The sequence below is a fragment of the Toxotes jaculatrix genome, chromosome 13, assembly GCF_017976425.1.
Source record: "Toxotes jaculatrix isolate fToxJac2 chromosome 13, fToxJac2.pri, whole genome shotgun sequence".
Classification (NCBI taxonomy): Eukaryota; Metazoa; Chordata; class Actinopteri; family Toxotidae; genus Toxotes; species Toxotes jaculatrix.
In genome coordinates, this window is record NC_054406.1 from 22,135,030 (window position 1) to 22,148,812 (window position 13,783).

The 13,783-nt window shown below is 44.4% G+C and overlaps 1 protein-coding gene across 1 annotated transcript in view; it reads right to left on the bottom strand.

Annotated features, from left to right (window-relative positions):
- Positions 1-3,015: 3,015 nt before the first annotated feature.
- gatad2b (GATA zinc finger domain containing 2B) overlaps positions 3,016-13,783 on the bottom strand; it is a 44,479-nt gene continuing 33,711 nt past the window's right edge. The window contains exons 6-11 of the mRNA XM_041053165.1: positions 13,282-13,452; positions 12,292-12,661; positions 11,898-12,100; positions 10,995-11,105; positions 10,616-10,832; positions 3,016-10,310 (exon numbers count right to left, since the gene is read on the bottom strand). Coding sequence (XP_040909099.1) covers positions 10,174-10,310; positions 10,616-10,832; positions 10,995-11,105; positions 11,898-12,100; positions 12,292-12,661; positions 13,282-13,452 — 1,209 coding nt within the window. The 3' untranslated portion in view covers positions 3,016-10,173. The remainder of the gene's footprint in view (positions 10,311-10,615; positions 10,833-10,994; positions 11,106-11,897; positions 12,101-12,291; positions 12,662-13,281; positions 13,453-13,783) is intronic.

The window sequence follows — 13,783 nt, forward strand, 5'->3', positions numbered from 1 at the left end:
AGCTTCTCCACCTGCTAACAAAGCTTCTCCACCTGCACATGCAGGTACTGCACTGAGTGACAAACAATATAGAACTTTTTTTGTTTTGCCATCATTAATAAACCCATTCTCTCTCCATATATATATATATATATATATATATATATATATATATATATATATATATATATATATATATATATATATATAATGTTTTATTTGTCATATTTATTTTAATTATTATCTGGTGAGGGCGCAGCCACCCAGTTGCAGGGTGAGTGACAGAATGGGTGGGTTGAATGCTTCTGCTGTTTGGAGTGTGGGTGGGTGAAAAAGAAAAGTGATAAAGGAAAATGTGTGTGTGTTTTGTTTTTTTTTTTTGTTTTTTTGTTCCATTGAATATACAGTAAAAAATACTTACAGTAAAAACTTACAGTCAAGTCTGTATCAGTGTCCTTGTCCTCACTGCAGCCAACCAGCTTCTCTCCCTCTCTGCTGGCTGGAATCATTTCATAGCTACACGAACACGAAGTATGTAAACAGTCAGTAGTCTGTCAGGGAGAGGCCATCTTGTTTTTGTCTCATGCTGCTAGGTTAGGGGGTTACTGGCTGTGTTGCCCCCCCCCCCCCGTCATCACTGTGGGACTGTGATGATGACTCACATGTCATTTTTAAGGATTGTTGAACACCACAGAGCGACACAACTCGCCCTGCAAAGTACACAAAGGCCATAATGTTTGAGTGTTTTCAGGGGAATTATGTGCTGGAGCTATTTCTTGGTCAATAACAGTTAGCTGCAAAGATTGTGTGCAACTTCCTGGCGTCTTGTAGTCACAGTGAGGTTGCCAGATTTGGGCACCATCATGCCCTGCACAGAGACCAAAAAGCAAAAAACCTGTGCATACTTACTGTACTTAGCAACCTGCAAGAAAATGTTCCCAACACTGAACAAAAAAAAAAAAAAAAATTCACTGTAACACTCCATGTGAAACAGGAGAGCTTTAGAGGCCAGAGCCGCTTTCCCCCTGCTTCCATCTTTATGCTAAGCTAGGCAAACCACATCCTGAATCTGGATCTGTGCTGAAAACACACACACACACACACAGAAAGTGAATGAGCCAACTTCCCAAAAATGCTGAACTAGTTCCTTAGAAGGTCACAGACCAAAAAAAAAAAAAAAAAAAAAAAAAAAAAAAGCTTGGAGGGCTCAGGGCTTTTCGTAAAAACTTGAACGCTTCAGAACTGTTTCAGAGTACACACGAGTTCAGTTTGACACACACTTTGTGTGTGCTGGCATACGTAAAATGAAAAACTATGGAACAAACGGAGATGAGACAAGGTCAGTAACGATGGCTGCAGGCTCAGTTACACAATGCTGTTGTGCAAATTGCCTTTCAGGGAAGTCGTTTTCCTCGACACACTTCTGAAAATGCCACTGTGCTGAAGCAGCTACACGTCTGAACTCTTTCAGTGGATAAGTCTCTTGCAAGCCTGTGCTTATTAGCTTGCATGTTGTTTTACACGTCGTGGTGTCTTCCACCTGTTGTGTGTTTTGTCCTTGAGGCAAACTCTGTGGGTAAACACTCAAATAGCTTCACATTCCACACGTTCAGCAGTGTTCCACAGAGCGCACGCTCCGCCCACCGTCACATCTTGTACCGTGGTAACGCCGGCTGTCCTAGGACTATGCTGTTTACAGCCACGCTTCGCAGGGGGGTCACATGACTTGCCTTTGTGTTGTGTAATGTGTTTTTCCTGCTGCAGAGGTGAAGCTGTTTGTGTTTCTGCAATGTCTTGCAAAGAGTGTCAGAGCCTGAGGACACCAACGGGTTTCACTGGAAATGTCACACGCGCACCTCAACATTTAGGAGGGAACTGGGTCAGGAAGCACAGTATCAAAGGGTGATAAATGACTGGAATGATTTCCATGGACCTTGTATAAAATCCATGTCTGGCACTGTCCTGATCTGTACACTTTATGTTGTTTGGAATAATCCAAAATCTTCTCTGAACATGGCAGAATAACTGAATGATACATGAACCGTGAGCTTCCTGTCCTACTCAGTAATCAGATAAGAGCTTCTCTCTCTGTGTGTATGTGTGTGTGTGTTCAGTAAAGGCTTCCATACAGGAAGTGTTCTGGGATGGGAGCTGATTTGACACAGCGGTCACAGTTGTAATCACCGGTCACCTGACGCGCCACAGCCCAGAAAAAGGGCTTCTTTTAAACCGTACCCAACCATTCCAAGATAAAAACGGAGTGTCCTACACTTTCCTTAACAACTTAGTATCCTCACTGCTCACAAGTATATTATTGAATAATTATTTATTATTTCACTGAATGATGTTCTACTTCCTCTGACACTGAAATAGTATTAATGTCCCTCAACAAGTGATACCAGGCCTGGACTGCAGAAGGCTGATCACTGTGTTTAGAGGGGGTCATCTCAGAGGAAGAAGGCTGGAACCTGTTGACATGTCTCTGTCAAACTGTGTGTGTCTGAATCACTGTCCTGGAATCAGCGGGGGGCTTCAGTGTCTCATGCTTCCTTCATGCCTTCAGAAAGTGTGTGAGTCAGACCCAGATGGAAACTTTCAACACTGCCTTTCCTCCCTTTGTTTGGTTCCTGGAATAAACTTGTATATTTGCTTACTCCTGCCACCTAGTGGTTGGTATAGGACCCATCCAAGCTGTCATGGTACGAAGCTCAAGGACGAACTCTTTGAGACGTTACTTTAAAAAAGGATTTTGAAGTCATCCTTACAATGAGTCAGGCTCTTAAAACTCTTGACTCCTACATTTCCCACAATGCAAGCCAATAGCATCAGCCCTGCATTACATCCTTTCTTCATGAAAGTTATAATGCTCAGTTTGTGTGTGTGTGTGTGCCTCAGAGCTGATCCAGCTGCAGTTTGTGCTGCTGTTGAACTGTAGCACAAACTTAAATAAGACACACACACATCTGAAACACTGTCCAGTGAAACAGAGTCTGTTTTTAATCCTATTACAAAAAGATGAATGAAGTCACTTGGAAGCAAATTGTTTCAACCTTTATTAAACATAGCTTGCAAGAGATAAATATTACAAAGTTATTTCCTCCAAAATTAGCTTATTTTTTCAATCAATGCATAATTGTCAATCAACTGGCAGTATTCAAACAGCATTATTTTCTTTTAACTTTTTTTTTTGAAGACCGTTAAATATCAAGTATGTGCAAAAGGTCAGGATTGATGTAAGCAAAACCCCCCCCCAAAAAAAAAAAAAAAAAAAAAGGGCTTCAATTAATCTCCGGTCGATTTCATCTTCTGCTTCCCAGATGTTTATTTCAACATTGTTAACATTATGCAAAAAAAAAAAAAAAAAAAAAATGCTTCAACAGGTAAATCAAAGGTTGATTAAAAACTGATTTCGCACTTAAATGTTTCCCTGCTTCAGCAGCAACAACTAATAGAAGATTAAGCCTAAACAGTAAGGGGACCGTACATTGTTGTATGCAGGCGTTTGGTCAGGAAAAGCGATCACTGATTCAGGGTCAGCTCTTCTGAGGGTCGAGCGGCGGCTGTGGCCATTTTAACAAAAATACACCTTTATAAGTTCAATCCAGGGCGACCACTGATAGATAGAATATTGGCTGGAATTTTTATACTTTTTTTTTTTTTTTTTTTGTCAATAGTGTGTTTCTCTGGAGGAAACACACACACACACACCACTGACCATTTTACCATTGTCCATTCAGCAAGTCGTTCGCATCTTGTATGCTCTGGACAGCCACTGGTTTCCAGTCGTTTCATTAGGACACTGGAATGTAACGGTTGGTTCACCAAAATGATCAAACATTTTTTTTTTATCTCCTCGTAGGACGCAGGCAGACAGATGATATTGTTCGACTTTTCATAGTCCAGCAGGGACCCAGTGACTTGGGTCCCTGTTGATCTGATCTCTCAGACTGAACTACCAGTCTGAGAGATCAGATCCAACAGTGTGACCCTGGATCAAAACACCATAAACCATCAGATCAGGAGAAAACCTAAAGAAACGTGACAGCTGAGTAACGCGACAGCAGACCCCCCAGGTCCTTGTCTGAACCGGTGAGCACCTTTCCTGCAAACTCTAACTAGTCCCCAAAAACCAAAGCAAATGCATCCAGGGAGATGGCTTCAATAAGCAGAGGAAGGGGAGAAAAAAAAAAAAAGAATCCCAAACATTTTGCACATTAGTTACACAATAATACACAGTGATCACAAAACGAAATGACAAGCTTCACAATATTCATGGCTTTTTGTTTGCTTTTCTACACAATATACAACCATTTAATTTCTTTTTTCAGTACAAGGGAGGAAAAAAAATGCTTATGTACAATAAGTCATTATTACTTCAAACCTAGCAAATATCGTGTCATTTATTTCATAGTCAATACATTTGTTTATTTTTGTTTTGTTTTTTTTTAAACTGCAATAGAAAGAAAATGGAACTCAATTGAGACATCAGAAAAAGAATGACTTTTGAAATCTAAAAATTGACGTCTGAAAAAAATCTGTAGTCCAAATACAAAGGTGAGAGGATGCATCTGCAAAAGAGCAAGAGAGACAGGAGCTTTTTTTCTTTCCTCCGACTTCAGCTTGGCAGCAAAAGGAGATGCATGACGAAACACTGTAAAGTAAAAATTTACCCCAGACATTAAAAATTCATGAAAATATATCTCTACATCCAATTTCAACTGTTCCACCACAGGGAAAACTGATTCTTGTGGATTTTTTTTTAAATATAATAAACAAAAGTTGATGTTTTCCCTAAGCGTAAACTTCAGTTTACATCTCTGAATCTAATCCTAGGTAGTTTCATAGTCGTGGCCTAAGTCTTCCATTTCACTGGGCTCTTTATCATCGGATCGCTGTGACGCGGTGACAGGCAGGTCTGGATTCCTCTAACACACTTTTCTTGTATCGTTAACGGGATGAACCGGTACACACATCCATCTGACAGTCCGGCTGGAACAAACACCAACCAACCGACCAACCGACCAACCAAACCAACCGACCACTGTGCACATGTGGACAGTGGAAGTGTAACAGTGCGGAGGGAAAGTGTAACAGTGACGCAGAAACAGGCTGTTGCTCCATCAGTGACTGTTGATTAGTTAGTTAATTAGTCGAGGGCAAAGAATCGGACACACCTGAAGAGACTGTGGCAGTCACAGGTGAGCAGTTTGGCCAGGTATCCGTCTTGGCTCGAGAAGAAGAGCTCATAGCTCGCTAGCTCACCAGCATTTCTTTCATTGATAATTTCAAGAAAGGCTCAAACTATCAAATATTCTGCTGCAGCACTAGTTAGAAAAAAAAAACCCCCACTGAACTCTTCATCATCCAACAAAGGACGATTGTTAAAAATGACAGTTTCCCTGTTAAAAATGTCGTGTTTTGATTTTAGCAGAAGTCTGAAGAGCTGATTCTAACTTTGTTTAGCACACAGACACGAAAGCTCAGTATCACGTTTTTTTTATCATGTTTTAAGCTTTTCACACAGAATGAAGACACATGCCGCCAATGAAAGAGAGATAACACTGAGCAATGAAAGCAAGTGGGAACAGAGGTGGGCCTTTTGTTAGCTACCTTAGCAAACTAGCTGGTGGGCTAATTCAACAAAGCAACTAAAATGAACACTACTGCTGCTAGCTTCTACTACTGTACAGGCAGTTAGTTATGCTCAAATCAAAGCGCTGACAAGACTGGAGAGTCCCCTCCTCCCCCTCTCTCCACACACACACACACACACACACACACACACACACACACACACTCTTCCACATGAAGTGCTTAAGTTTCTTTTCCACTTTATTTTTAATGAGAAGCTAAAATTTTTACTGCCATCTTAGCTTCGGTTGCTTTTTAGTTTCATCTTACATGTTTGCGACACTTTTCATTCAGCAGGAAAAGCTTTAACAATAAGAGTCTACATCCACGCGAGCTATGTGGCTTTAATTAGCATAGCAGCGCTTTCAGCTTGATGCTAATGTCAGGAGGCTATCATGTTCGCAATGACAATGTTAGCAAAGTAGCTAGCAGGTGGAAAGATCACTGTGATTACCATTTTATTTCAGCATGTTAGCATGTTAGGGTTTGCTAATGGACACCACACACTAAGCACCAGCTGTAGCTGAATATCATTAGCTTTTCCAGGTACAGTATTTGGCCAAAAAACCAAAGTAGTGGACAAAATAAAGTTCTGGAACATGAATGTCTGCATAAAGTTTTTCAAAGGATTTAAAGAGTGTGAGTCCACACACAAAATGAAGTGACTGAGTGTAATGTAACCAGATGTATGGTCAAAAAAACCACCAAAGTTGATATCATCCAAACACAAAAGTTAACTGCACAGAAAGTTGCCCAAAGAACCGAAGGAAACCAACATGGCTGCCAGAAGGTGTGTTAGGCCACCGGTAAGCCTCTGTGATAGTGTTTGTCAAACGTCAATGAAGAACCTGTGCCATGATGTTTCACCGCAAGTCAGTCTGGGTGTTTGCTATCAACAGTTTATGTCATCATTCACCTAAAGAAGTCACTCAGTCCCAGCATGGTACGCTTCCAAGTCAGATGGGTTGTATAGATTTTATAGATGAAAGGGTGACAATCTCACAACTTCTTTGGACTGAAGACTGAAAAATGTGCTGGACGGTCAGCTGAGAGCTGGTTCTCCTGTCTCCAACCCAAACTGACCTCTGAGTCCTCCTGTAAGGAGTCACCATGTTCATGAATAATACTGCACACTGACTGAACACTGCTTAAAATGTCTGAGCTACTGCAAACTGGGAGCCCAGCACCCCCGAGGAAACCGGTGAAGAGTTGTTAGTATGCTTTACATCCGACTTTTGCTAATATGGGGGGACCGACAAGCCACTACCAAGAACTGCATACTTAGACCTGACTGGTCTTGTTAGGGTTGTGCAGCAGTACATGCTGATGGAAGTAAAGGTGTAAAGGTGTTAGCCCCAGTGCACAGTCGTAGTGTGGTCAGAGATACCGAGGCAGCTGGATCATCTATCATACGAAACATGCAGTTTTTCCTCCTTCAAGACAGGGTGGCACATTCCACGTACTGCTGGGATATCTACTGAGGAAACTCTGGGACATTAGTGCCTCTAAATGAAATATTTACACAACAGATTGAACAGTTCAATGTGCAAATCAAAAGAAGAAGAAGAAGGTTTTAGGTTTTTCTGAGCCTCCATGCTGTGTCCACATTAACTTTAACCATGATCCGTGAAGAAGAGAGTGCTGGTATGTGTTGCTGCAGCAGTGTTGTTTTGACTGTGTGCCACTGACTGAATGTCCATGTGCTAACCAAGTCTGGGGCAACAATAAGCTCCGTTGCCGGCCTGCTCCATGGCTCAGCACTCCGTATGTTACTCCACGATTTTGGTCAAACAGTTTGAAGACACGAGCAAAGACACGTACTCTGGAAATATGGGACATAGTTGTAGTTGATCAAAGTTGGTTTTGCCCTGCAAAAAAACTGGACAACCAGCTGCTGAAACATTGGTACATATATGTGGATTTTACCATTAAGTTGGCATCAGCAACGCTATCTAACTGTATCATGTAGTGACATTCAGAGTGTTGAGGCCACAAGAAACCAGTGCAACAACAGAAGCATCTACAGTCACCATAAGTATATGGAAGTGTGCACCAAGCCATTGTTACCGCACGTGTGAGGTTTGAAATCTGAAAGCACAGGAGGAGAGAAACTTTCACTGCCTGACTGAAATCGTTCATCACGACGCCATCTTGTTAAACCTCTATTTAACGAGGCAGAGAGGTGAACGCCTCATCATTCTCAGAGGAAGAGCTGACCGGGGAGGGGGGGGGGGGGGTTGGGTTTTGTGTGTCAGCATGGCAGTACCAGAGCGGATCTGAGCAGGATCCATATCAGGTCCGTTGATGAATTTGTTAGGGATCAGGTCCAAAGACCTTAGAAATAAGAGCCTGGACTGCTTTGAAAATGAGAATAACTTATCTGAGCTCTGATTTTTTGCTGGGTTTATGAAGACGGTGAGCCAGTGGGACCCTGTACTGATGCTGGTAACATGTATTCAGGCCAGCAGCAGCTGGCTCTGACCCCAGAACACTGGGCACCAGGGATGTGATGGAATGGACACTTTGAGGTCCAGCATTTAGAGATCAACACTGGCCAAGTAAAATGGGGATTAAACCTTTCATCAGCCATTAAAACACACCTTGATGCCGTGTCCCCTGACTCTCTGGTCGGCCGTCACCCAGCATCCAGACCCTTAGCCACTCTCAACTGTAACATTCTTTTCCTCTTTTTGTAAATAAAAAAAAAAAAAAAAAAGTTTTTCCAATTGGAAATATGCAAAGTGCTCCTCTGGAGTGAGGGAACTTGTGTGCAGAGCATGCACACAATGATTGATCCATGTCTCTCCCATAAAAGATATAATCCAACATCCTTTTTTTTTTTTTTTTTTTTCATCTGAAGCTAGGTATCTACACATAATCCATACTGATATTTCAATAGTTTTTGTTTTTAGCTATGTTGATTATTATCGTCTCCAGGGGCTGATACCTCACAGGTAGGCCACCAATTCATTAGGAGACGCCGCCAAAAAACTCAAATAAACAAAAAACTAAAATAAAGAATGGGAAGTTGGGGTGGGGGGGGGGGGGGGGGGGGGGGCGCGGGGGGGGGCAACAATCAGGAAACAATTTCAAAACTCAAACAGAAGAAGAAAAGGAACCCAGATTTTACAGAATCTGTGGGCGTGGACACACAAAATGTGCTTCCAACCGACAGAGTTGAGTTTTGTTTCTCTCAAAGAACATGTGATGCCAAGAGGAGCTGCTGGGTAAAAAGGGTTCAGTCTGTGCATACCAGATAAACGAAGGTATTGAGGGGCGGGGGCATGGAGGGGTCAGTGGCGTAGTAGTGAGATTGGGGTGGAACCAGGAAGGGAAAAATCAACTTGCTTCTCTCTGAGTGGGAGCCCGTCGACCCCTGTGAATACCGGATGGATGCGTAGACGACGTCTTCTCGCCGCCTGTCGGCTCCCTCATCGCTGTAAGTCTGTATGGACTGCTGGTCCGCCGACGGTGCACCGGGGACACGTTTGCCGTGCCTGACAGTCCTGATGAGTACAACTGCAGTAAGTCCCCGCGTACATCCATCCGTAAAAGGAGAGGCTGATATCTGAAGCGAAGAAACCGATGCGGAACAACGTGCACCTTTTGTCAGTCATTTCCAGTTCACTGGCTCTGATGCTGCCCCCCACCCCCACCCCCCAACTCCAGGTTGGACTTCAGCCATGTGTCAGTGTCAGAAAACAGCTCTTGAAACTGCCCCTTTTGATGTGATGATGCAAGTGTGTGGGTGCTATACTCTCAATTACATGCCCCGCCCCTCCTCCCCTCACATTCTCCATTTTTTTTGAACAGGCTCTTCATCCTCTTTTTAAGAGCAAGCAGAGCAGTTACTAACTTAATTTTGTCTGTTTTTTTTTGTTTTGTTCCTATCAGTATTTTCCGTTTTGTTACTTCAAGTTAGTGAGCTAAAGTTGTTAAACTTTATGTTGCATAGCAACCAGAATGCACCCTGTTGATTTTCTGTTATGAGCAATAGTCACATCTAAGCTTTATAATTCAAAGGAGATTAAAAAAAAAAAAAAAAAAAATCCTATATGACCATGGTCTAAAGCGACCCTACTATGATTCACCATCTCTCCCCGAAGTAAAGGAGAGACAGCAGAGAAACAAAAAAAAAAAAAAAATGGACCAAACACTTACAAAAGAAAAAAAAAAGCATAATGAGTAATAGTAACTGAAGCAAAAAACGGTAGTTGCAGGTATAATAATAGTGCTACCAACAGCGGTAATAATGGGAATTATAATTGTTAAACAACGCTGACGAAGAAGATTTTTTTTTTTTTTACTATCATAGGAACATTTGAGATGCACTGACAGTTTAGTGTCTTTGTCCGACTCGGTGGGTTTTTCATGGGTTGGTTTTAAGGTAGGCACACGGACAGGCACTGCATGCGATGGGAGGTGGGGATGGGGGATGTTGGTTGGTCATGGAGTGCTTCGGTATGGGGGGGGTGGGTAGGAGGGCAGGATGAGGGTGGCATCGGGGAGGAGGAGGGGGAGGAGGTTGGGGGGGGTGGGGGTCCAGAGGGCTGGTCGGGGGACTCATTTTTGTCCAGTGATGGACTGCGATATGGATCGAGGTGGGATCATGTCCAACAGGTACTCTCTCTGCCGGTCTGCTAAGCTGGAGCTCTTATGGGCTCCAACTGCCGCTGGGTTCAGATAGGCAATATTTAACCCTGTGGGGAACAAGACAGACAACATCAGGAATACGCTGAAGTCTGAATCACCTCTGTCTGATCACTTCCTGTCAGTTTCATCCATATCAGATCCGATCAATAACTCAAACTTAACAGTTCTGAATCAGAACCTATCAAGTCAACTGTGAAAAAATAAGATGGGCCAAAATTCAGAGGGCTACAGCTGTTTTTCACTGTCAGGTACAGATTTGATCAACATTTAGGGAAATATAACTGTCAGACTGGACTCTATATCAATATTAGAATCCTCTGATCAGGACCAGGGGCCCATCTAGGTAAGGTACCTGGGATGTTGTAGATCTGGCGACGGCTGTCGTGCTGCAGTCTATTGCTGCTACTGCTGCTGCCGCTGCTGCCTCCGCCGCTGCCACAGTGCTTGGCACTAGTCATTCCCATGAGGCTGCTGGCCACCGACAGTTGGGAGGCCTGAGCGAAGTTTGACAGGACGCCTCGCGCCGAGTTGGACAGACCTCGCTGCAGGGAGGCCTGTGGCTGGGGAGCCTGAGGAAAGAAAGCACAGACATCCCCATCACTTCTCCAGCACTGCCACATATAATTGTTACAACAGTGGTTCAGTGATGGTTTTGACCATCATTCCAAATTAATGTGAGAAGTGAAGGCGTATATATAAGGTGGACTGTCAGGTGGCACACTGCAGTGTACCTGGCGGAGGGCATGATGTCGGATCATGGTGTCAGTCTTGGAGGCGTTGGGGCCGGTAGGGACTGAGCTGGGAGACAGGGCCACCTGCTGCTGCAGCCTCTGTTCAATCTCCTGGCAGGGAGGAACACACACACACACACACACACAAAAAATTTATAAAAAATTCAAAATGACATCTCTCGTTTACAAAAGCACTGAGACCCTCAGTTTTGGCTCTCTAGACTGTGGACGGGTGCATCTTCTTTTCTTTAATTATCCTTGCTCTGTGTACAGAACTTGATTGGAGTCCAAACTGAACTCGATTGGAAAGAGTTTAGAAAGACGCACACCTGTTTATATAAGGTCCCACAAACCATGAAGTCCAAGGAACTCTCTGTAGACCTCCATGAAAGAACGGGTGAGGCATTTGTCAGGGTAAAGGTATAAAATAATTTCTAAAGCTTTGATTCTTTTCAAGAGAAGGAGTCTGGAACCAGCAGGACTCCTCCTAGAGTTGGCCATCCAGCCAAACTGAGTAACCAGGTAAGAAGGTTCAGGCTCAGGGTGACCAAGAACCCAATGATCACTCAGACAGAACTTCAGAAGTTCTCCGCAGAGAACGGAAAAGAACCTGCTTGGAAGGACCACCATCTCAGCAGCGCTCCATCAATCAGGCCTTTATGGTAGAGTAACTACAAGCAAGCCACTTTGAGTGACAGGCCTGTGACAGCCTGCCTGTCATTTAAAGGGAAACTGAATCCCAAACACTATGTCTGCTGAACACCAGTCACTGCTCATCACCCTGCTAATACCACCCCTACAGTGGAGCATGGTGGTGGCAGCATCATGCTATGGTGGGGATATTATTAAATAGGAATAAGACAGAGAACAGGGTGAAACATAATAAGGGACAGCGGTGCTGACCTGCTCCTGCTGCAGCGCCTTCACAAAGGCGTTCTTCAGCCTGTTGGTGTGCTCCGCCTTCAGAGCTTTCTTCTGATTGGACGTCATGCACTGCTCACAGAGGATCCGCCCGCTCTTCTCTTGCTTCCAGTGAGGGGTGAAATCGGTTCTGCACTGGGCGCAGAAGAAAGGCTCCATGCGGGCCAGCGTCCCTCTGAGTTTACCTGCAGACAAGATTCTGCCTCAGCCAACAGCAGTGCTTATAGCCACAGTGACACAATCCGAAGCCCTACAGACATCTGAAGGCAGCGCGCAAGTGGAGCTAACTTTATCCGTCCGGTTTGACTTCACGCGTTTCTGTTCAGACTTGAGTTAGAGTGATGTGAAAAGTGCTGCAGATGTTGCTTCCCCTTACCCTGACTGTCGAGCACGCTCTGCACCACCTCCTCCAGGCCCACCATGTAGATGAACTCGCTGTTGGCAGCAGATGGCAGGAAGTGAAGGAGCGGGGCGGGCGGTTTGGGTGGAGGGATCTCCAGCAGGGTTTTCTCCAGCTGCTTCCTGAGGGCCAGCTTGGCCGCCGCCTGGCTGCTGGCCTGGTCGGCCATGGAGCTCACCCCTCCGCTGGCCGACCCCGACATGGTGGACGGGCTGACGGCCGAAGCTCCGCCCAGGCCGCCGGCCACCCCGCCGGCCCCGGCCGCCGCCGCTGCTTGCATGTGGGCAAGGTTCATGTACATGGCACTGGAGCCTGAGCGTTGGGAGGCTGCCACCTGCTGACTGGCCTGCAGGGAGACACACAAAGTTGATCATTTAGAACCACAAGTCACGTTTTTAAGGTCTGAACGCTGCCATCACAAGCTGACTGGGACTCTGTTTTGTTCGGCTTGTGAACATGCACAAGGACTCACACTGCTCCACTAACCTACAGGTGGTGGTAACATGCCAAGATATGCAGCAATGCACCAACAAAGGCATAGAAGAAGAAGAAGAAGACTGGTGGCCAGGTGACATGGATGTAAACAGAGGAATTCATTAAAAAAAAAAAAAAATCAGCTTTGCAAATATTATTTTATGAGGAAAGAAACACACTTAGCATATTTGTTAGCACTAAAGGATGGAAATCACAACTTGTTTGTTTACATGAAAACACCTTCAATTATATGACAACAGACAAGAGATGAGCACACTGTACTTACAATAAATTCTGTTTAACACAACAACATTTTGCTTTTGATTGAGCAAGGCTATGCTAAGTAAAGAATGCTAACATGATATGGACTCGTTGCAACAGATACCTGTTCCAGTCTGGCCGCTGTGGGTTGAACTGTTCTGAATTTAGCTACTGAAGCACTAAACAGTTTAAGTTTCATGGAGTAGAACAACACACTGAATGAATCCATACCTGTTGGTAGCTGACGGCATTGGCCATGCTGCTGGAGCTGGAGCGAGACATCCCAGGCTTGGAGGAGACCCTCTGGCCTTGCAGCTGGGCAGGGTTGGGGGCTATCACTCGCTGGGACATTAGCATGGGTGGCAGGTTGGCATTCGCCGCCGACCTGATGACTGTGTGACCCTGGCGGAGAGGAAAAAGACAAGTAGGAGTTTGAGACATTTCATTCCGTCAGACAGAGAAGTCTGTTCAACGTTCTGCTTTCATTACTGCCACACGTACACTTTGCACAGTTCCGTTATGCTAATGAATAATCTAATGTATGTGTTTACAGTTTACCATAACAAGCAATGGCTTGAAGTTTGACGATATGCTGGATCCAGCCAACAGCTACCAGATGGCAGCAGGTCTGAGGGGTGATGAGTAGGTGGGGCGTGAGTAATCTGTTGTTATGCAGCAGAGCTATTACTGTATGTATGTTATTTCAGTCAGATCTGCTGTAGGTGTTTAATAT